Source organism: Oryza brachyantha, chromosome 6 (genome assembly GCF_000231095.2).
Source record: "Oryza brachyantha chromosome 6, ObraRS2, whole genome shotgun sequence".
Taxonomy (NCBI): domain Eukaryota; kingdom Viridiplantae; phylum Streptophyta; class Magnoliopsida; order Poales; family Poaceae; genus Oryza; species Oryza brachyantha.
The window spans coordinates 14,162,788-14,187,242 of record NC_023168.2 but is presented as its reverse complement, the minus strand read 5'-3'; the positions used below and the strand labels follow the sequence as shown (position 1 = coordinate 14,187,242).

General features: G+C 43.2%; 2 protein-coding genes and 1 pseudogene across 5 annotated transcripts; 2 read left to right on the top strand and 1 right to left on the bottom strand.

Moving 5' to 3' along the window:
* The first annotated feature begins 654 nt into the window (after positions 1–654).
* Positions 655–8,388, top strand: LOC107304405. Of its 4 annotated transcripts, XM_040524816.1 has the most exons (8): positions 5,154–5,392; positions 5,490–5,651; positions 5,727–5,922; positions 6,048–6,416; positions 6,500–6,613; positions 6,767–7,105; positions 7,198–7,296; positions 7,848–8,388. In XM_040524816.1, the coding sequence occupies exons 2-8, from the start codon at positions 5,491–5,493 to the stop codon at positions 8,001–8,003; spliced, it is 1,434 nt and encodes a 477-aa protein (XP_040380750.1). In that variant the 5' UTR covers positions 5,154–5,392; position 5,490; the 3' UTR covers positions 8,004–8,388. The 4 variants fall into 4 exon arrangements, with proteins under 4 accessions (XP_015693875.2, XP_015693874.2, XP_040380749.1 ...); XM_015838389.2 differs by lacking the exons at positions 5,154–5,392; positions 5,727–5,922; positions 6,048–6,416; ... (2 more) ...; positions 7,198–7,296; positions 7,848–8,388 and adding exons at positions 655–1,014; positions 1,193–1,301; positions 1,625–3,863; ... (1 more) ...; positions 4,357–4,477; positions 4,568–4,906 and having other exon boundaries at positions 5,490–5,627; XM_015838388.2 differs by lacking the exons at positions 5,490–5,651; positions 5,727–5,922; positions 6,048–6,416; ... (2 more) ...; positions 7,198–7,296; positions 7,848–8,388 and adding exons at positions 655–1,014; positions 1,193–1,301; positions 1,625–3,863; positions 3,979–4,287; positions 4,357–4,477 and having other exon boundaries at positions 4,568–5,476.
* A 2,008-nt stretch (positions 8,389–10,396) lies between these two features.
* LOC121054736 (berberine bridge enzyme-like Cyn d 4) lies at positions 10,397–12,295 on the top strand. The gene has a single exon (XM_040525249.1). The coding sequence runs from the start codon at positions 10,411–10,413 to the stop codon at positions 12,013–12,015; it is 1,605 nt and encodes a 534-aa protein (XP_040381183.1). The 5' UTR covers positions 10,397–10,410; the 3' UTR covers positions 12,016–12,295.
* A 2,442-nt stretch (positions 12,296–14,737) lies between these two features.
* LOC102709473 lies at positions 14,738–16,329 on the bottom strand (annotated as a pseudogene).
* Between the last annotated feature and the right edge of the window lie 8,126 nt (positions 16,330–24,455).

The window sequence follows — 24,455 nt, the reverse complement described above, 5'->3', positions numbered from 1 at the left end:
CCTACAGATGAATCTGTTAGCAATCCAGTATAAGTAATGACAATCTCAAGTAAGAGAAAAGGAAAAGGATGATGAAACTAGGGGAATACAAGTGGTGGAAGGTTCTAGAAGCTTCTATTCCATGTAGAGGAAGAGAAAGAGGGTAGGGAACCGGTTGCGACTGCTGCCGTGCCGGTTCTGCTCTGTCTCCTTACTAAGCTTGCTGTAGTTGCTTATATGATGGTGCTCCTTGGGCTGGATAGGGCCAATGCATGAGTGAGAGATAGCCTATTGTGTGGCCCATCGCACTACTAGAAATCAAGAGTTTCCCTTGAGTTAAAAAGTGTTCCCTACTATGTGTTAATCAACCCAAGGGATAAAAATAATTCCCTAGTGTATACATATCAAAATCTAGGGAGCAATGCTTCCCCTACATTTTATTTTTATCCCTAGGGAACTAAACAGTAAAAAAACACATGGTATGCCACATAGATGCTACAGTGGCACTGCTGTCCCAAATGGAGCTAGCCAAAGCTATATGTGCCATTTTTTTAGTTGGTGGGAAAAAATAGCGCCAATGTTTCAGCTCTTACCGCCATATTTTCGCTTGGCGGCAACCCAAAAGCGCACTGGTTGGGTCTTAAAAAGAAATCTCGCTCGTTCCAGATACTGTTCTTCTTTTACCTCCTGAAGCACTCCCAGTCATTTTCCCCCCAACTCAAAGAAAAGCAAGCTCAATCCTCCACAGATCCAGCAGTAGTCAAGCAATCTAACCTTCACACCCACAAAATCGAAATCTCCTGCCTCAGATCCACCCAAATCAGTCAAAGATGTCTCTCTGTTGGCCCCCATTTGAGCAGATCTAATCCTCCAAAAATCCCCTCTCCATCTACTAGCTTGTGATCTACTAGCTCTGAAAATTCACGGGTCCTCCTGTTAATCAAGCTGTTGATTCTCTGCTGCATCCATATTACGTTTCACTCCATCGAGTGAATCCTACTGCTGGCCCAAGGCTCTTCTGCTCTCTTCTCTTTGGTTTGTTATTTGCTCTCTGTCATAATTTCTTTAAAGAATTTTATTTCCTTCTGTATTTGGTCTTTTGGCTGCCTTTTACTTGGGCTAGATCTATACTTTAGCAAATGTCTAAAAAAAACCTTGTATGTATCTGCATTGGACTTAAATGGGTTGTAACTCTTCTGTTTCCTTGCTTTAGAGTGGAACAAATAGACATACACTGAAAAGCTTCTGCACTTATTTGGGAAAAGAGAACGAAAGGCAGTGGTATCAATAATCATTTACAGTTTAATCCAGACAAGGAGGAAGTAAGTACATTTATTCATCAATTCACCAATATATGTTTGCATGACATGCAATTCTTTCCTCGTATATTTGTTGTGATTATTTTTTATGGATGAACAATCAACTTATTATTCTTAGGGACTGACGGACTGGTATGGTTATTAGGAGTGAATTGTTCTGCTCTAGCTAGTTGAGATATAAATGATGATATGCACATGCTATAATATCATAGAGTGAGACTATTTTCTTTTTAGTGCAAAGTTGAAAAATACGTTACCTATCTAATGCCATACAGTAAACTTTTAATAGTTAAAAGCATTAACAACCATGAAAAAAATTGTTTCAGATTAATTAAGAAGATTAACCATGTCACTAGAAGAAGAGCGCAGTTGGATGTATAGTGGGTGGAGTGATGACGGACGACACTCTCAGGAGTGGATGCGCAACACAAATAATTTTTTGGCTCATGCTTTTCAAGGTGTTCGTAATGCTAAGTTTGGAATTCCCTGTCCTTGCTCAAAATGTCGCAATGGAGTCAGGCGAACAAAAAATTTAATGACCACTCATCTTTGTCAACGGGGGTTCATGCCTGGCTATTTTAGATGGACTGAACATGGGGAAAGACATGTTGGGGTGTCTAGAATAGAGGAGACTTATAGTGCCGCTGACCGCTTAGATGACATGTTGGGTGACTTTGGGGATGCAGTTCATATTGATAATATAGATGAGGAGCCCACTGCAGATGCAAAAGCGTTCTATTCCATGTTGTCAGCCGCACAAGATCCGGTTCACAATTTAACTTTAGTATCACGTTTAACTGCAGTAACACGTTTGATGGGCATTAAGTCACAGCATAATCTATCTGCAGAATGCATAAATAATATACTTAGCTTGTTTGGAGATGTTCTGCCACAAGGACATATCATGCCATCTACATTATATGAGTGTATGTGTCTTTTAAAAGGACTCAAAATGCCATATGTGAAGATTGATGCTTGCTATAATAATTGTATGCTGTACTATAAGGAGAACAGTGACAAAGAGTACTGTGATTTCTGTGGGGAACCTCGGTATGAAATTGTTCAAGAGGAAAACACAGGTAGAAAGTGTAAACCAATTCCACGAAAAGTTTTACGTTACCTCCCATTTATACCAAGATTGCAAAGGATGTACATGGAGCCGGAAACTGCAAAGCATATGCAGTTTCGTAAGGAAGGGAAACGCGTTAATCCAGGACTTATGGTGCATCCATCTGATGGTGAGGCATGGAAAGAATTTGATAAGATCTTTGCTAACTTTACAATGGATGCACGTAATGTTCGTGTTGTATTAGCTACAGATGGCTTCAATCCATTTAGTTTTGGAGCTACACAATATTCTTGTTGGCCAGTTTTTGTGGCACCTTTGAACTTACCTCCGTCTCTCTGTTTAAAACCAGAAAATATATTTCTTAGTCTAGTGATCCCTGGACCAAAGCATCCTGGCAAGAACATGAACGTTTTCATGAGACCACTAGTTGATGAGTTAAAGGAGGCATGGCAAGGGGTACAGACTTATGATAGCTCTCTCAAGAAAAATTTCAACATGAGGGTGACCTATTTTTTCTCTGTACATGACCATCCTGCATTAGGCATGTTTTCTGGATGGTCTACACATGGTAGCTTGGCTTGTCAAGAATGTATGGGGGATATTCATACAATTTGGCTAGACAAAGGGCACAAGTATAGCTGGTTTGATTGTCATAGAAGATTTCTTCCCCTTGACCATGAGTTTAGGGAGCAGCATAATACATTTCAAAAAGAGACAACAGTGCATGACATGCCTCCACATAGGTTAAATGGGGAAGAGGTGCTAGCATATATGAATAATATCAAAGAAAACTCATTTGAGGGTTATGGCGAGACACACAATTGGACACACATTCCTATCTTGTGGGAGCTGCCATATTTCCCTAAACTTTTGCTTCGACATAACATCGACGTCATGCATAATGAGAAAAATGTTGCTGAAGCAATTTTTAATACATGCCTTGATATTCCCAATAAGACTAAGGACAATATCAAAGCTCGCCTTGACCAAGCTGAAATATGCAATAGAAGTCATCTAAACCTTGTAGAAAAACCAAATAACAAGTGGGAGAAGCCTATTGCATCATTTTGCTTAACAAGGGCCCAAAAGAAGGATGTAATGAAATGGTTTATGGAGCTCAAATTTCCAGATGGGTATGCAGCCAACATAAGGAGAGGGGTTAACATTGAGCAATTAAAAATACATGGTCTCAAAATTCATGACTACCATATATTTCTTGAGCGGCTATTGCCTGTTATGCTTCGAGGGTTTGTACATAATGATGTTTGGGAGGTATTAGCCGAGCTAAGTTATTTTTATAGATTGCTTTGTTCCAAAGAAATAGATCCTGTCCAGATGCTGAAATTGGAGGCAGACATTCCTGTCATAATTTGCAAATTAGAGAAAATTTTTCCCCCAGGGTTCTTTAATCCAATGGAACATCTAATGATACACCTTCCTTATCAAGCAAGAATCGGAGGTCCTGTTCAATATCGTTGGATGTATAATTATGAGAGGTATGTAGCTCAGTCTTTGAATTCTATCCTTTCCTATTACTTATTATTATCATTACTGTTATAAGGAATAATTTGTTTCAGTTAGGTCGATGGTCTGACAGACTTGTTAATGTAGGTTCATAAAAAAGGTTAGACAAAAAGTTCGCAATAAGGCACGTGTTGAAGGATCAATTGTTGAGTCCTATCTTGTTGACGAAATTTCAAGCTTCACTTCCCTGTACCTTCCTGAAACTATATCTAACTCACGAAATCGACCTCACCGCTATGCTCAACATTCTGTTATGAGCACAAGTAGCCTAAGCTTATTCCAAGTTAGGGGATGGAAGGTTGGAAGAGGGATATCTAGAGTGTTAACTATGGAAGAATACAAGACAACAATGATATATATTTTGACAAACATGGTTGAAATGGATGAGATTATGAAGTAAGTTGTCTAAATCTACTATTAACAGCTAAGTTCTTAAGTACTCATATGATTATATAAAATATGTAGAAAATTTGAACGTGAACAATGGAGGCGCTCGAGACCACCAAATCAAAAGGAATTAGATAGATTAAGGCGAGATGGAGGTGGTAATAATAAACCCAGCTTGCTGGATTGGTTCAAAACTTTGGTATGTGAAACCATATGTGCTAGTAATTAGTGCCTGCACCAAGTTTTCTCAAAACAAATTTGGATCTAATCATGTGTTTATGAATTGCAGTGCATCAAGGATGCAAGCATATGTAATGAATTGCGCCACATTTCACGAGGATGTAGCTTAAAAGTTAAGTCATATGACATGTATGAAGTTAATGGGTACAGATTTCGATCTGAGAAGTATGAAAAATCTAGGGGGAAGCTTGCTACTATTAATACCGGGGTACTTGCTATGGGAGTTGACGATATTACTAATGATGAGCTTGAGTATTATGGTTTTATCAAGGACATTATAGAGCTCAAATTTGATGGTGATAATGAGTTTTCTCTTGTGTTGTTTGAGTGCCATTGGTTCCACCCAACTGATGGAGTGAGACACTTGAACAGATTTGGATTAGTCGAGGTAGCACATGCATCATCCAATCCTACCAATGAGCCTTTTGTTCTTGCTAACCAAGTAACCCAAGTTTATTATGTTCCATATGCATGCACTTCTGATGAAACTCTTAATGCATGGTGGGTTGCCTACAAGGTGGCACCTCTAGGTAGTGTACCAACTCCCTCAATGGATGATTACAGCGATGCACCTCAAACAACTATAGATGTCTTTTAAGAAGATGGTCTGCAAGGTGACTTATTTGTACAACTAGGATTTGGCCTTGATAACATTGCACCTCGAGGTTCAGATGAGGTTGATGACCCAGATGATTTGTTTGTCCTAACGAATCAAGAACATTCTGGTAGTATAGGGCATGATCATCCATCTGATGAAGACGAAGAAAACATGTCTGATACAGAATCATGTCCTGAAATATATGTTGAAAATTACCATGAAGACATTGATGATTTGTAATTTTATATTTTAGTATTGGTATTATAAATATATATTGTGAGTGCATTCAATTCACCAAACAATCCTCCCTTTCCTTATTTATAACTTTGCAATTTACAATATTGTCTAATTCTCATATATTTATTATTTGTAGGATGACACTTGGAAGAAGGCAATGCCGTCCTATCGAGAACTCAGTAGCTATTGAGAATCTTATTGAGGATGAGTATGAGGGTTACTTACGGGGTCTTTCTGAACTTCCACTTGCTATTCCTAATGAGAAAGATCGCCCATTGATTGAACCTGATGGCAATACGTAAGTCTTTTTCTCCACCACTTGAATCCCATACAATACTTATTTATATACTAAACATATATTGCTTCCTTCTAGCCACTGGATTGAACTCCCTATATTACATAAAGGCCGGAAGCCAGCAAGTGTATTGTCATGTCTCCTAAGGGAATATCATCCTGGAATTGTTAACTACAAAGGAAAAACATTGGTGGCAAAGAAATGGCTGCATTATGAAGCTCAAAAGGACACAAGTGGCCGTTCTGTTGCTAATGAAGTTGAAGATAATTTCTGGGTAAAATAAAATTCACCTATTATATATTCTTTTTCCATTGTTTCTATGTTTCTGCACACATTTTTTAATTTCATATGATAGTTATATAAGATACTGTGAACCTAATTTACCTCTTTTGTGCACAGCTAAGGTTTAGGTGTGAACCTCAATATGCAGAAGCTGCAAGACAACATGTTGGAAGGTGCTGCAAGGTTCTCATCACAAGTGTCATGTACTATGCTAGGATCAATGCCATAATAGACCACTGTCGCAAAGTTGAAAAACAAAAAAAGATATCAGACAAGGCTGCTGGGCACTATTATCTACTAAGAAATGAGTACATAGCACAAAAACCTAAATGGTGCACTCAGGAGGCTTGGGCTGTTCTAGTTGATGAATGGTGTGATCCTTCCTGGATTAAAAAATCAGAGAAAAGTCGTGCCAATAGAACCAGCTCAAAATATAAGCCTCATAAGGGTGGTTCTAACTCCATTGCGACAATAAGACAAAAAATGGTGAAATGTTTAATCTTAACTTGTTTTCGTTACATAAACTCCAAAAGATAGGAATTTAAACATTTTTCTAGTTAATTTCACAGTCTATGAGAGAAGGGCGGGACATAAGTAAGATTGAGGCGTGGGTCTACACACATAGAGGGGCCGATCCAAATAACCCTGATGAACTGAACACTGAGGAAGCCACCGAGTGTCTGGTACTTGCTTGTTTATCTGATTTATCATGTGCACTAACTTATTTACTGTGATGTATATGAACATACATTTGTTATTGTTGGAGATCATGCATTTTAACATGATTTATCATTTATATGGGCAATCATACAAATTTATTGAATTTTGTTTTGTAGAAGGATTATAGAACAAATGTTGCTAGATTACGTGAGAAAGGATACAATTGGAAGAATAATCCTGTTGATCCTCAAGCTCTATACAATTGCTCTGCCAGGAAGGGACATGGTAGATGGGCAACATTTAATGGGCTTATTAATGATAAAGAGGCTATTGATGAGGTTAGAGTTGGTAGAGCTTCCTCCGTTGTTCGTAAGCGTCTTTGTCAAGAACAAGATGAAAATGAGAAAAGAAGGCAGTCTGAAAAGATTCGGAGAACAGAGGATCATGCTAAGAGTGTCTTATCATGGGGTTTAGGCTTGTATGATCATTGCAATGGCATGCATAAGCTTCTTGTGGTGCAGTACTCTACCTCTACTCACAATACTAATTTTATTCAGGTTTATCCTAAATAAACTATATTGTGTTTACACACACTTATTGTTTTCAGACTCTTGCTACCAACCAAGGTGTTCCTGCTAATGAAATTCCACCTCCATTTCCTCCACCACCATCTCCTCCAGGCTCTCCCAATGAATCTCCTATTCTTGTATGTGCAGTTCTTGGTACACATTTTTATTTTTTTGATGCATTGATACATTCAGGCTATCGGTGTTCTTTATTCATAAGTGTCTGTTTTGGTATTAATAATAGCTACTTCCTACTTCCAATCATGCAACACTTTAACTGAAACTTAGTTGTGGCCAAGACATTTTCCCATATAGTTATCCTAATACAATGGTTTTATCTGAATTTAGCTGAAATTATAAAATGCTATGCAAATAATTTGCATGAGATAATTGCTTGCCATGAACAAGACTTATTTCATATTTTGCATGTTAAAAAGGTGTAACAAAAAAACATTTTTATTCAGGTGAACAATTGTTTAGGTTAAATTATCATGTTATTGTCCTATGTATATTATGATTTGTTTAACTTTGCATTGTCACTAGCTGATTATGATGTAGTTGAAAATTTTCTCTGTAAAACAATTATATGATTGAACCAATATATTTATTATGTTATTATCTTCTGATTGAATTTATCTTATTTAGAACATGGCCTGCAAATTACTAATTTTGCAATGGACCTATTTTACAGCATGATCATAACATGATTGCCCTTGTTGAACTGGAAAACCGAGAGAGTGCATTCAATGTGGTTGCTGAAGGAATGTTAGGAGGCTACTTAAGTGCAATGTGCAACGAAGCAGAAAATTCCTCTCCAAATTTGGATGATGAAATTGACCCCTTCTGATTTAGTCTCCTTTAAAATATTAAAACTTGTTAGCTACTTAATTAGTATTTTTTTGGTCCCTTGTGGACAATTACTCTGCTTTAGCAACTCTAGCTAATGCAGGTAATGATTATTATTCTTTTGGTCCCTTGTGGACAAGCATTCTGCTTTAGCAAGTCTAGCTAATGCAAGGAATGAATCTACGCTACATGATGATCTTTTGCTGGATTGTAGCCAACATGAAAATGTTGCATAGGAGTAAATTCTATACATGTAATAGGATAAATTAGTTGAGACTATCAAACCCAGTGGCATTACTGAATTTGGACTTGAGTGTCGTATGGCTAATTGATCTAACATGTTTTTACATATGTGTGCATTAATTTCATTATTAATAAAATACCACTTTTAGTATGCACGGACATGCTATTATACTAGTAATAGAGAAATTATGAAATATCCACAGGAAATGTTTCCTAGGGTGTAGATTAAACTACAAACCCTAGGGCTATGTACTTTTCATGTTGGCAACCAAATGCCATGTAGGAAACCTGAGTTTTAGTTCCCTAGCCCCTGTAACCATAGGGAAAGAATTTGTCCCCTTGAGTTTGAAAAGAGGACTCTAGGGAAACACTTCTTTCCCCACAAGACTTTCCCTAGATGTAATTCCCTAGCATAATAAGAAGGGGAATAATATCCCTATGGTTTTTTTCTTATTCCCTAGAGTATATGTCACTTAGGAAACTCTTGATTTCTAGTAGTGTCGCTCCCTAGTAGAATCTATCAATTGACTGTTTCTTTTTCTAGTCTCTCAGCCACTTTCTTTAATAGGAGATCAGTATTCAACTCATAAGTATGGTGTTTTCTTTATCTTCGCGGGACAAACACCTCGTTAGTTCTGTATAATTCAAATAGTTATGAAAAAAATAGATAGATAGATTAATACCATGTGTCATTCTATAACGTGAAAGTTTATATTAGACCTCTAAAAATAATAACAAATTACCAATTAAACTAAGGCCGCGTTGGCCCACCCAGTTAGATAACTTAAACCCTCATTTTCCGCTCGCACGCTTCCTGAACTGCTAAACGCCGTATTTTTTGCAAAACATTTCTATAGAAAAGTTGCTTTAAAAAATTATATTAATCTATTAAATATTTTTTAATAATTAATAATTAATTAATCATGTACTAATCTATTACTATGTTTTCCGTACCAGGTAAGTTAACTTATCTACCCCTCTACCGAATGCAGCCTAAGTAGTATGAGCCTATGGTAGAGGAGTTCCCTGAGCAAGAGGCAAATGTCGCCAAGCTTTATGCGAGTTTGTGGATTGATATATTACATATCAATTTAAATTTTTAGATAACTATTTCGATGACAAGTAAACAATAAGAATATCTGCACTCAAGAGTTTACAATTGATTCCCTTTGTACATGGAAAAACTCTTTTAAATCTTCTGGAGGATATCCCCTTGTTTCTTTCATATTATCTAAATAGTTATAAAAACATGTAATTTGTCTATCGCTTCAAAATTTTTAATCTATCAATCAATTTTTTCCATTAGATTTGCTTGACGATTTGTGCTTGTTGCCCACATGCTAATTTGTTAGACCTTTTGTTACCATTCAATTTTAATCCAACATCTCACAAAATCAATTAATGGATTCGGTTTTTCCAAACCATTGACTAATAGGTCGCCTCTTATAAAAATTTTAAAATCTAACAACATAGATTAATGTGTGATACACTACATAGACATGTAAGATCAAATTTGAATTTTACGAGTTGCAAAAAAAATAACTATGAATATATGTATATTAATCAGATTTAGTTTCATCTTTTTGTTACAAATTATTGTGGTCGAATATTTGGATACGCATGTTTATAAAGTGATATTTCACGTATTAATCTATATATCTTGTTAAAAAATATAAATGTTTGGATGGCATGCAAAAACGAGCGAACATTGCAAGTTTAATTTACGCATTGTAAATATATGTGATCGACTCTGAATAAAAAAAATTCAGACAACTGGTAATTAAACAGTTAAAGTAGCAAAGCGCATAAACTACGTTCAATTTACCAGTTGTCTGATTTTTTTTTTTCAACGAACACGTACGTTGAGCCAAAAGAGCCGTGACGCGAGTAGGCGACTACGCGGACATGGCATCCCGGATCGCCACTTTTCCATTTAGAGCTTCCAAGGAACGAGCAACGAGGAACCCAGGCCCGTCCAGCTCGCCGCCATGAAGTTTGCTGTTTCCACATATAGCTAGCTCGCCAATGGCCATGCACGCAGCATGCGTCCAAGGTGCCATGGCGATCCTCTCACCGATCCGCGACAGTAGGACTCGAAGCCTACTATATATGTACAGACACCTCCTCTGTCGATGCGTGTCAAAGGTACGTACGTGCTGCCTGCCATGGCGACGACGACATCGAGGGCTGTCGCGCTGGTGCTCCTCTCGTGCGCCGTCGTCTTCATCTCGTCTTGCTGCGGCGTCGGCGCCGCGAAGGCGCCGAAGCGGGCGAAGCTGTTCAAGGACAATGACTTCCTCTCCTGCCTCGCCAGCGGCATCCCCGCCCGGCTGCTCTACACCAGGGCCTCGCCGGCGTACGGCGAGGTGCTGAACTCCACCATTAGGAACCTCAGGTACCTGTCTTCCATGGCCGGGAAGCCGCTCTACATCGTCACCCCGACCGGCGAGGAACAGATCCAGGCCGCCGTGGTGTGCGGCCGCCGCCACAACGTGCGCATCCGCGTGCGGAGCGGCGGGCACGACTACGAGGGGCTGTCGTACCGGTCGGAGGGCCCCGAGCAGTTCGCCGTCGTCGACCTCTCCAAGATGCGGAAAGTGTACGTCCACGGCAAGGCCCGGACGGCGTGGGTCGACTCCGGCGCGCAGCTCGGGGAGCTCTACTACGCCATCGCCAAGGCGAGCCCCAAGCTGGCGTTCCCGGCCGGCGTGTGCCCGACCATCGGCGTCGGCGGCCACTTCAGCGGCGGCGGGTTCGGCATGCTGCTGCGCAAGTTCGGCCTCGCCGCCGACAACGTCATCGACGTGAAGGTGGTCGACCCGGAAGGCAAGCTGCAGGACAGGAAGTCCATGGGCGAGGACTACTTCTGGGCCATCCGCGGCGGCGGCGGCGAGAGCTTCGGCATCGTGGTGTCGTGGAAGCTGGACCTGTTCCCGGTGCCGCCGACGGTGACCGTGTTCCAGATCCCCAAGTCGGTGAAGGACGGCGCCATCGACCTCCTCACCAAGTGGCAGGAGCTCGCGCCTGCGCTCCCCGAGGACCTGATGATCCGCGTCATGGCGCAGGGGCAGAGGGCCATGTTCGAGGCCCTCTACCTCGGCACCTGCACCACGCTCCTGCCGCTGATGAGCAGCCGCTTCCCGGAGCTGGGGATGAACCGCACCCACTGCAACGAGATGTCGTGGGTGCAGTCCATCGCCTTCATCCACCTCGGCAAGCGCGCCACCGTGAAGGACATCCTCAACCGGACCTCCTCCATCCACGCCTTCGGCAAGTACAAGTCGGACTACGTGGCGCAGCCCATCGGCAAGAGCGTGTGGGAGACCATCTACAGGGACTGGTTCACCAAGCCCGGCGCCGGCGTCATGATCATGGACCCCTACGGCGCCACCATCAGCGCCCCCGACGAGTCCGCGACGCCGTTCCCCCACCGGAAGGGCGTCCTCTACAACATCCAGTACATCAGCTTCTGGTCCGCCGACGGCGCGGCGGCGTCGGCGGCGCCGATCAAGTGGATCCGGGACTTCTACGCCTTCATGGAGCCGTACGTGACCAAGAACCCTAGGCAGGCGTACGTCAACTACAGGGACCTCGACCTCGGCGTCAACGAGGTGGCCGCCGGCGCCAACGTCTCAAGCTACAGCAGCGGCAAGGCCTGGGGCGAGAGGTACTTCAAGGGCAACTTCGAGAGGCTCGCCGCGGTGAAGGCCAAGGTGGATCCCACCGACTACTTCAGGAACGAGCAGAGCATCCCGCCATTGCCCGCGTGAGCTAGCTAGCGGCATCTCGCGAGGAGGGAGACGACCGAATTAAGGTCTCTCTCGTGATTAATTAGCAAGAACGCATAATGCATTGCTCTCGTTGAGAGATCGATGCTCTGCATGGAGTTTTGATTAGTGTGTGCGGTTGACGTACTAGGACGTGTAGTGTCCAATTAATAAATAAGGATTAACGCGTTAGCAATAAATAAGGATTAACGAGTGATTGTAAAAAAATTGTTTGTTTCGTATGCATGAATGCACGTTCGAGTTCTAGCAAGTTAGCGTGTCACTGCTTCTCACTGTACTACTTGTTCCTCGTGTCCGCGTCTTATATACTCCGGCTAGCCCACCACATTGTGGTGCTAATCAAAACACATGAGCGCACAAAAGGGATCCAGATCAAAACGCAATGCATATATGCACGTATGTCATAAGTCATAACTCATAAGCATCGTCACAGAACAGCAAATTCAGGAAATGCAAATGAGTTTTCATCCATCCACTTGGGCGGTGAAACGTCCAACGTCAGCAAAAGGTTTCAGAAAACTTCTGATTTGCTCATCCTAGCTTGTGCCATTGCCATCGTCCAACTGGAAGTGGAGTCATGTGGCCATATCACTAGTACATGTCTATAACGAAGTCTCCAGAGGATAACGAGGATATTTTATATACACACACATGGTGAGTAGATCGAGTAGACTGGGAGTTCTAGCAGACTTCCGTCTCGAACCTAAGGCAGATTCCCATGCTGAACAGTTCCTGCTAAAGCAGCTTTGTGCCGTAGGGCACATTAAGATCATGCACAGTGCGTCGACGTGGCGAGGAGCTACAGCCCACCACGTCGACATAGCATCGCCAGCTTGCCATGGACCGCACCCTTGTGGGGTTGCTCGTGTCCTACAGAGGGGATGGCGTCCTTGTCAGTTTGACAGGGAGAGTGGCAGGGAAAAGGACTAGTACCCGAGCACGGCCACTGCTGCATGCGCAGATCCATCACCCAGTCGCCTGCCTCCACTGCCCACGAAGCGCCATTGCCGGACCTCCGCCGCCCACGAAGCGCTGCCGCTGGCCTCCACCGGCCCCGAAGCGCCGCCACCCGACTCAGCCAGTGCCGACCTTCGCTGTTGCTCGGACGCAACCCTCGACGTGCCGCCGCCGCCGAGCTCACGCCGATGCGGCAGCCGCCGCCCTCCGACGCAGCCGGAGCCACCCTCCGCCGAGCTCGCCCCGCCGCGGCTGGCGCCATCCTTCACCGAGCTCCCCACACCGACGCCGAGCTCGCCCCACCGCTGCCGAGCTCGCACCGACGCGGCCGCCACCGCCCTCCGCGGAGCTCGCCCCGCTGTCGGCGCCGGAGATGGGAGAGAGAGCCAGGAGAGGGGGAGGAGAGAAAGAGGGGAGAGAAGGAAAAGAGAGGAGTGCCGACGGTGAGAGGGGAGAGAGTGGGGAAAAGTTGTGAAAAAACTGTCAACTTTTTTTCGTAAGACCCACGTGAGGCATCACGCACTGTGAGTGATGTAGCTTTGTCCTACGTGACATGTTTGAGCTCCTCAATCGTGGAGCTTGTACTGTGCATGCCCTAATCCTTGCTATGTTTTTTGAAGAGCAGCAGAGCCCACAATATGGCCCCTGATCGGGAAACAGTTTTTAGCACATGGGTGTATATACACCCGTGTGCTTGTATGCCATTTAAATAGTTATCAAAAAATATAAAAAAATTTGATAAGATAGATTAATATGATTTATATCACTTCACAAACATGCAAGTTTAAATTTAACTTTTATGAGTTGTAGCAAAAAAAACAAACAAAACCGAAACTAAGTATACGCATATTCATAATTGTTTTTGTTATTTTTGCTACAACTTGTAGAAGTTAAATTTAAACTTGCATGTTGGTGAAGTGATATAACTCATATCAAACTATCTTGCTAATTTTTTTATATTTTTTTATGACTATTTAGATGATATACAAGCAACGGATGTATATACACCCGTGCGTTAAAAAACTTCTTCCCCTCCGGATCATCTTCCCTCCTGGCCACAGGCCTCATGACGACATTCGCCACACGTACGTTCGCACGTCTGGCAGACATGCATCTGCGAGAAGTCGCTGAGCATGAACAGCCGCTCGTGAAGGTTGGCTGCTGCCCCATGGGCGAGGAGGCAGTCGCGCTCCATTTCTCCAAACTTCACTCCCCCAAACCTTTTCCGTCAGCAACAGGCGACTGGCGTGTTAGCGGGTGCACTGGCCCTGTGTTCCCGAATTTTACCTTTGTCTTCCGCCATGTGTATCAGCCTACAGTAAAAGATCATTTTTCATTCCCTAAGAAGACATCATTAGATATCATTATTTTCTATGTAAAATTTAGTATCTTTTAAGTAGTATCTAAGATATCAAAAGTCACCAAATTTTACATAAAAAAACATTGGTACCTCCTGATAATCTAGCTAGCTCTATATCCATAAAATACACAACTAATGAGTTCTTTGCATACTTACCAACCCATTTTATGCCAGGCGCAACCGAAGTCTATCAAGATATATAAAATATCTAGCTAAAATTATTTCATAATAGATTTTAAATTTTATATAGAAATTGCGTAAAATTATAACCCAAACTAGAAACAAATGGAACCTGGGAGACAAACACTGTGAATATCGGCAGCGTCGGACGCGCTCGCACAACACAAGCACATTATAATTAATTAGCTGCATGCAATGCATGCTAGCTCAATTTGTGGTGACAAGCGGCGGGATGCTCTGCTCGTTCCGGAAGTAGTCGCCGGCGTCGACCTTCCCCTTGGTCAGCGCCAGCCTCCTGAAGTTGGCCGCGCCGAAGTACTTCTCGCCCCACACCCTGCCGCTCTCGTAGCTCGTCGCGCCGCCGGCTGCCACCGCGTTCTCGCCGATGTCCAGGTCGCGGTAGTTCACGTACGCCGCCCTCGGCTTGCTGCTCACGAACGGCTCCATGAACCCGTGCACATTCTTGATCCAGTGCGGCACCGCGGCCGGCGCCGTCGTCGGCCAGAACGCGATGTACTGGATGTTGTAGAGGACGCCAGACCGGTGCGGGTACGGCGTGTCGCCGTCGGCGATGGTGTTGACTCTCCCACCGTGGGGCTCCAGGATGATGAGCCCCGCGCCGGTGACGTCGAACCACGGGAATATCTTCTCCCATGAGGCCTTTGAGATGGCCTTCTTGACGTAGTCAGACTTGTTCTTGGTGAAGGCGTCCAGGCTGGTCGTCCTGTTCAGGAGTTCCTCCACCGGCGTGCTGCTGGCTCCGCCGGAGTTGATGTACATGGTGGACTGCAGCCAGCTCATCTCCCGGCAGTCGGCGCGCGTCATGCCGAGCTCAGGGAACCGGGAGCTCATCACCGGTAGGAGCTGGTCGCACGTGCCGAGGTACACTGACTGGAATAGAGCCTGCTTGCTCTGCACGACCACCCGAATGGTGAGCTCGTCGGGGAGTGCCGGCGCGAGCGTCTGCCATTTGGTGACGGCATCGACCGCGCCCTGGTCGTGGTCTTCCAGATGTTGAACACAGTCACCGTCCGTGGGACAGGCAGTAGCCTCACCTTCCACGACAGCACGATGCCGAAGCTCTCGCCGCCACCGCCGCGGATGGCCCAGAAGTGGTCTCTTCCCATATGGCTTTCTTGTCCAGGAGCCTCCCGTTGGCGTCGATGACGACGGCGTCGAGGACGTTGTCCACGGACAGGCCGTACTTGCGCATCATCATGCCGATGCCTCCACCGCTGAAGTGACCGCCGACGCCGATGGTCGGGCACAAGCCGGCAGCGAACGCGAGCCCGGGGTCCGCCTTGGCGACGGCGTAGGACAGCTCCCCGACCGTGGCGCCGGAGTCCACCCACGCCGTCGCCGCGCGCCGGTTGACGCGCACCGCGCGGAGGCTGGCGAGGTCGACGAGGGCGAACACCTCCGGGCGCACGGACCGGTACGAGAGCCCCTCGTAGTCGTGGCCGCCGCTGCGCACGCGGAGGCGCACCCCGTGGCGGCGGCCGCAAAGCACGGCGGCCTGGACGTGCGAGGCGTTGGTGGGCGTCACGACGCAGACCGGCCGCACCGTGCCCGGCGCCAGGAACCTCGGGTTCCTCACGGACGACGCCAGCACCGACGTGAATAGCGACGGCGAGGCGCCCCGCGCGACCACGAGCTGGCTAGGCAGGCCACCCTAGCTCCTCCGCGGCCGCGAGGCACTTGAGGAAGTCGCTGGAGGCGTCAGCGGAGGCGAGGAGCGCGACTGCCGCCGCGTAGCAGCAGACCGCGAGCACGAACGTGAAACCTCTCGACACGGCCATTTTTGCCACTCTTGGGTACGTGTTCACCGATGAGGTGAGAGTGATGGTTCGATGACACTGCACGATGGCATGCGCCGTTTATATAGCCGGCGGTGCGGTGCAGGTTGCAGCGACAAGCACGGCCTCGGGAAACGGGAAACGGGGGGAAACGCGCGTGGACGCCAGTTGGGGTGGTGGAGGTGTTGGGGTAAAATACCGGCAAAAAATTCTGTGGAGGGCTCCAAAACGCCACCGCTGCAGCCCGTTCTAGATGGATAACACGTGGAAATCTGACGGCACGCTCGTTCGGCTCCGCATCACGTTATTTTCTACGGGAGGCAGTCGGCTCAGCTTTCAGCTCGGCTCGGCTTATAGATCGATCCTTTCCTCACTCGTCCATGCCGCCCCTGCTCCCTCCAGTTCGGCTCGGCATCCAGATCGATCCTCACTCGCCCATGCCGATGCCGCCCCTGTTCCCCTCACGCCCCTTCGCTCCCGGGTTCACCTCCACCTCCGCGGACAAGCGGGCACGGACGTGGAGGTGCCGTAGACGCTGATGCGCCGGCGAGCTCGGCCCTCGACCCGCTCATCTCCACCACGGATCTGCTCTGCCTTGCGCCGCCCGCCATCTGCTCGGTGGTATGCGCCGCCGCCTCGTCTTCTCACCGTCTAGCACCGCGCCGGCGCCTGCGGGAGGGAAATTGTTTCACCCTCCACTGCCTCACACGCCTCACGGGAGCAGCGACATGAGCCGGCGTAGGTAACGAAGCTGCACGCTGTCGTTGCCATCACCAGCTCAAAGGTCGCTGGTGTGTGGGCGGAGGCCGAGTGTGCCACCTGCTCCCGGCATGGCTGGCCGAAGTTGTCTTCCGGTATTTCCAGATCGACAAGCCTCCTGATGATTGTGCTTATGTACTACGTGCCTTCCTCTGAATCAGAAGTGCTCTGGCAGGGCTGCTTTGGTCCTTGTTCTCTGCAATCAGTGCTGAAGAGGAGGCTCCTGGAGGATGGTATTACATGATGTATTACAAAAGAGAGATTATTCTGAAATAAATATAGATGTTCTGGAACATGAGATTTTTCTCTATCATTTGCAAAATAGATGTGTGTTGTGAAGTATGACATCTGAATACACTTTGATACACTGCAATCACATAGAAAGAGGTATTTGAATTGGAAATAAAAATTTGACAATGGAAGTACAGACTGGTTATCTGAATAAACATAACCTGAAACAGTTCAGTACTAACATTAAACTAAACAATTCGGTACTTAAATGCTTGGAGACATTACAGGGCAGCAGAAAAGCATTACATATTTTCAAAATTTGGGATCCCATCAAAATGTAATTTTCTAACAGCCGACTGTACTGTAGCATTTTGATCAACTCCAAGTAACAGACTTGTATATCCTCCTTGTATATATGGATCACCCACAGCAGCAGCATATCTGTCTTGAATCAATGGAGGAGCCATGGCTGAAGATTGTCCATTTACATCATTTCTAAAGCTACCATCATCAAGGCCCTACATCATGGAATGTGAAATTGTTTACAAAGATTTCATGTAAATAAATAATATATGAAAAGGAAACATATCTTACAGTGAATTGCTTTGGTTCATCACCTTCATCTCTATTTTTGGCTACAGTGTTAGGATCTTCTCCTATAGTCAATCATATAAAATAAAAAAGTTATAAGAAGAAAAACTGGCTAGTTGAATGAAAAGATTTACTCTGATCGGTAATACCTTTCTTTTTAACACTTCTCTGTTTTTTCCATTCTTCTTTTGAAGGGAGATGGTAGATCGCTTTTTCTTTGCTCCTTTTACCACCCGAGGAACTCTAAATGATATTGTGCCTTTTGATGTATTTGTAGCACAGCTAGTTGAAACTAGGGGAACATCATTGGATTTTTCTTCCATCTTGCTCAGAGAATCATCAGCTTCCAAGTCTAACTTATCTATGGCTTTCTCCAAATCATCAAGAAGTTCTTTTGACACCGAACACTTCAATGCAACAGATGTTGCCTTTCGTGAGAGACATGCAGCATGTGTTTGCAAAGTTTCCTTCTGAGCTTCTTGTTTCTCAATATAAAATCCTCTCTTTGCATATTTTGACCACCTATTCAGTATATATTGTGGTGGCAAAATAAAAACATCATTCACACAGAAGACTTTGAGGGCATGCTTACACAATATACCTGTATGATATAGAAGCCATTTTTCATTAATATGTAGAGCAATTTTACAGTCCAACAAAAAGTACCTCGCGGTACCAAATCGTTTCTGATGAGTGGATCTGACCACACACATCCTACTCAGCTAGATCCAATGGTGAGAAATGATTTGGTACCTCGAGGTACCGGTACCTCGAGGTACCGGTACCTCGAGGTACTTTTTGTTGGACCGGGGCAAATCTCTAATATGTATCATAAACCATATTGCAAATGATAATAGGTATACGTACCTATGGATTCAAATTTTCTGCAACAACATGTGATAGTCAAATCTGTAGTGTTGAATACAACTCTTGCACCATGATTAGAATGCATATGTGTAACTACAAAAGTCAAGTTTGCCTCCTCAGTTGGTAACAGTTTACAAGAGAACGAAAATTGGCTTTTAAATTCTTCCTCAAACTCTAAATACACCTTCCTTGTATATGATTCAGCTGCAGTCTTCAATAGAGGAAAATTGTGGATGTAACTAACTGGTTTCTTCTGACGTGAATTAAAATCTTCATTCAACTCAATTTCACGGAGACTTGCAGAGACCTTCTCACATTCTACGAGGAGTTCCGATAGACCAAGTTTTCTACGAAATCTTTTCTTGAAGACATTATTCATACCTTCACTTCTCTGAGTAGAGGTCATATCAGCTGTAAAAGAGTCACGGTAGATAGCAGCCCACTTTGCCCTCAAACTATATAGGTTTACCATCCATTCATTGTCCTCAAGGTTGTAGTCACACAACAATTTATGCCACTTCTCATTGAAATAATCCTCGGATCTGTCTTCATATACACATCTCTTAAATTCTGGTAGAAACTTTTCAGGATGTCTCTTAATTACATGCCCAAGATGTTTAGTAGCATTTAGATAAATATGCCACAAACAAAGCCGATGACTTGTATTTCAAAATACATAAGCAATTGCTCCTGCCATGGCTGCATCTTGGTCAGTGAAAATTGTGCTGGGATGCTTGCCTGACGTTGCTGCCAGAAAGGTTTGAAAGACCCAAACAAATGATTCAATAGTTTCATTGAACAACAATGCAGCTCCAAAAATTATTGTTTGCTTGTGATGGTTGGTTCCAATGAACGGTGCAAAAGACATTTCAAACTTATTAGTCTGAAAGGTGGTGTCAAATGATACAGCATCACCGAAACACGCATAATCCATGATAGATTGACCATCCGCCCAAAAGAAATTAGCATTGCGACCATCTTCCTTATCTATTTCAATGGCATAAAAAAATGTAGGATCTTCCATTTGTTTATTCTTCAAGTATTCCAATAATGTTTGTGCATCATTGGATTCTAAGTATTTCTGCGCTCACGACCAATCAGATTATTACAATCCATCCTTGAGAAAGGCACTTTGTTAGCTCCTCCGTAAAACTCCTTCATGAACTCGTACACCTGAGATGGCTTCATCCCAGCTTCTCGTATCTTGGAAATTAGCTTTCTGTCCGCTTCTTCCACGATTCGTTGAGACCTCAACTTCTGCCTCTTATCTGGACTAGCAGATAATGATTATGATCAAGAACAACCTTTTGCACCGTCCAAACACCCTCTCGGCTAACAGTAAATTGAACACGAGCATTGCACCCTGTCCTTGTAGTGCCTTTTGATGACTCAGTTTGTTGATGTCCTTGGCTACTACAAACTATATATTTTTGCGATATAGTATTATCTACTCGGCGCTTTATTTGGCTCTTTCTAATACTGAACCCAACTTGACCAGCATATGTGTTGTACATCTCATAAGCTTTGTCCTCCGATTCAAAATTCATTCCAACTTTTGGAATGATCAAAGGTTGCCCAGTTGTATCATCCACCTACTAATCCAATATTGATAACTAAAGATCTATTACTACAATACCAAATATTAATCTTCTACATTGATTTATTATTAATAATAATACAATATATTTTTTACCTCATGTGGTGCTTCATCTGCTATTGCTTCGGGTATAGTTGGCCAGAGTACATTGCCATCATTACTGTCAGCCTCGTCGATGTCTACTTCCATGGCGATCAACGTATTCTGTGCAACAATTGCATATATTTCATAGGGATCAATCTACATGGTTAAAAGATACACCAACAAAAATTAGGATTATTGAACGACGTGATGCATTTACCTACGTTCTCTCCACTCCGCGATCACCGGAGATTGCATCGTCCTCATGTGTAGGTTGCGCTAGGGCAAATGAAGACAACATTGGATGAGACGAGGACACCATAAGCTTGGTGGCTATGCCCTCTTGGGATCGATCTGCTTCTTCCATGGCAATTATGCCGTACGTATAGAAAGACGCAATACGATATCAAAGTCGAGCCGAAAGGCGAGTCACCGAGCCTCACGATACTTCCTCCCGTAGAAAACAAACGTGATGCCCCGACGTGTGGAAGGAGAAGGCGAAGAGAAGTAGGCGGGCGATGCCCTGACATATGGAAGGAGAAGAAGAGGAGGGGAACATAACAACTGCGAGCTAGGAAAGGATCGATCTGTAAGCCGAGCCGAGCTGAAAGCTAAGCCGACTGCCTCCCGTAGAAAATAACATGGTGCGGAGCCGAACGAGCGGGCCGTCAGATTTCCACGTGTTATCCATCTAGAACGGGCTGCAGCGGTGGCGTTTTGGAGCCCTTCTCCACAGAATTTTTTGCTAAAATACGCTCGTATATTCGCGCATCGGCAATACGGCATGCATGGACGAAACTGCATGCCATGGAGGAAAACGCTCGTGGATTACAGCGAGGCATGCAGGAAACGCGCACGTTGTCCATCTACCGATCAGTCTTTGCATGTAACATGGAACGATCACTCGACACTTGCGGCAACTGGTCACTCGGTCCTATTCTATTCCTATTCTAGTCTCCACGTGTGTTACGCTGGTGTAGGCCTAGGCTGCGTTCCGAACATGCTGTTGCACGAGCTAATTAGCAACACGAAAAAGATAAACATAACTAGTATATAATTAATTAAGTATTATTTATTAAAAATTTGAAAAATAGATATATTTGATCTTCTAAAATAACTTTTATATAAAAAGTTTTCGTACGAAATACATCATTTAGTAGTTTAAAAAGCGTGCTAATGGAAAACGAGGGACAGTTCATCTCAACATGGCAAAACGAACGTAGTCTTAGAGCAGGTACAATAGTAGACTAGAAGCCAACTAAAACATATTTTAAAAAGTTAAGAGAGGAGAGATAAGAGCAGTAAGTTATAAATTATAGCCAGCTGTAGTACGGACTCCAAGACCCAGTGTGTATGCCATGTGGGATATGATAATATATGTTTGAGAAAATCTACTCCATACTATTGAGTTTGCATCGATTCAACGATCTGTCGTTGAATTTGTCGAGTTCTAATATATACCCTCGGTTAGCAGTTTTCTCTATAAAATATATATTTGTAATAAATGTCCAAAACGCCCTTTAGACATACAAGATTGACTATTAATTTATCATGTTAGAAAACCGAAAAAATTATGAAAAATTTTGCCTAGCATCGTAACAAATCATTATAGTTTGTGGGTATCTTTTATAGATTATGGGTATCTTTTAAGATTATTTTTTATATCTTGTGTTTTGAAAAAATATTTTCTCGATCTTAAAAGATACCCACCAACTATAATGATTTGTTAGGATGCTAGGCAAAAATTTTCATAATTTCTCGATCTTCTAACATGATAAATTAATAGTCAATATTGTATGTCTAAAGGGCATTTTGGACATTATTACAAATTCATAGGATCCAGGATATATTGTAGAGAAAACTAATAACTGAGGGTATATCTTATAACTCGACAAAGTCAATGGCAGATCATTGAATCGATGCAAACTTAATAGTATGGAGTAGATTTTCTCTATATATTTTGTAGCTAGTTATGATATAGATTGGCTATTAGATTGACTACATAAGGTCGGTATACTATTGAACTTGCTCTTAGGCTGCATGTGCAGGATAGACATACAAGGTTTGCCGGTGCCTACAGTCCTGGGCGCACTTAATTAAGGCCATGAACAGCACGGGAACAAGTCGAGTGGTCTTGTCAACTCATGCATGCATGAGCCAACCTGTTAGCTTGGCTGGAGAAAGCAGAGCCGAGACGGTCAAATAATGCTCATAACGTGTTCGTTTTCATACTAGTAGATGGATACGAGAATAGCTTTGATAAAAAAATACAAATTATTTCGGATAGAAATAAGGTTAGACATGAATATAGACGCTAAATATGTCGTAGAACATGATAATCCCTCAAATTGCTCGTATAGATAAAAATTATCCACATATAATTAGCTCATTTGGTATAAATACATGTCTAATTTGGATAGCCATACACAATGGTGTCCCTGGGTTTTGGGAGCATAGGGCCACCACACCGCTGGCTCTGCCCTAGGGTTGGGCCTACCATTGCGTTAGTATTGGCATGTTGCTAAGTAGGAAAAGAATGCTTCAACAAGCTATTTGTATTTGGTAGTGTTGTGGAAAATGGTTGATACGGCCACATATACAGATACAGTGGCCTGGCCACCATGTTTTGGTGATACACTCATCATTAAACATTTCAGAACTCATAATTCCCGTTTTAACTGTTTAATCGGCCGTATAAACAGCGGAAGGCCCAATCCATAGCAAAGAAGCTCAGCCTATTAGTTATGTTGTGTATGTAGTATATAATATATGACTGTGCCATGTAGGCTTTGCCCTTTCAGTTTCGTCCCTGCATGGTGCCCGCATGACATTTGGCCTTCCAGCCGCTGCAGTGTGCAAGCCTGCAAGACAAGGGTTAGTTCCTTCTAGTTAATCCTCTTCCAAATCTAATACTCCATATTTTCTTGATCTGATTTTGATCTATTATTTGAATCTCAAATAGATCATGCTTGAAGTTTTTCTCTAAAGATTATTACAACATAATCGATCTCAAAGATCTGTTTGCATTGTGTTCAACTGCTTGTAGCTTGGTACATACAACCTCCGTCTCTAAATGTTTGACGTCATTGACTTTTTTATACACGTTTAAATATTCGTCTTATTCAAAAAATTACATAATTATTAATTATTTTTATATCATTTTTTGTTAAATATACTTGTATGCATATATATAGTTTTACATATTTTTTTAAAATTGAATAAGACGAATAGTTAAACGTGTATAAAAAAATCAACGACGTCAAACATTTAGGGACGGAGAGAGTATATCTCTACTAATGAGTAATGTTGGTTTTTATCTATTCCTTCTGAATGATCTAATCAAAGTATTATCTCCAAGTAGCTCTCAAACAACTATTTTCCAATGCAACTATTTTTAAATTTCTATAGCCTCTCATTGTTTTCACCTTTTCCTAATTGTGCCCTACTAGATGTAGTTAATTTCCTTATTTTACTTTTACTAGCTAGTCTAATAAATGAGTACATAATCCAAATATCAATTTTTGGATTTATGTTGAACTAAATACATTATGAACTATTTATACATTATGATTGTTCTATTTAAATATAGTAGCAATAGTGTGAAACATATATAGGGCCTATTTGAGGAGCTTCTACTAGCTACAGCTTTTTCTCAAAATCTGCTTCTACCAGAAGCTGCCTCAAGTGGTCAACAACTTTTGAGAATCTGTGGTTATAGATTCTGGAAAATGAACTAAGAAGCTAGAAGCTGGAGAAGCTAGGTTTCAGAGCTTTTCCAGATTCTCAGAAGCTGGCTACCAAAGAGTTACTTCTCAGAATCTAAAGCTTCTCAAATAGGCCCATAGTTGACTAGTTGTATGCATTTACTTCTCTCAAAAAAGAAAAATATTAACACTACGTATATATATTTACAAAACGTTAAATTTCCTTCAAATTCTGATTAATCATCCACATTTCAATAAATCATTTGGCAACACCATCTTCGTCCAACTGCCCTATTCCG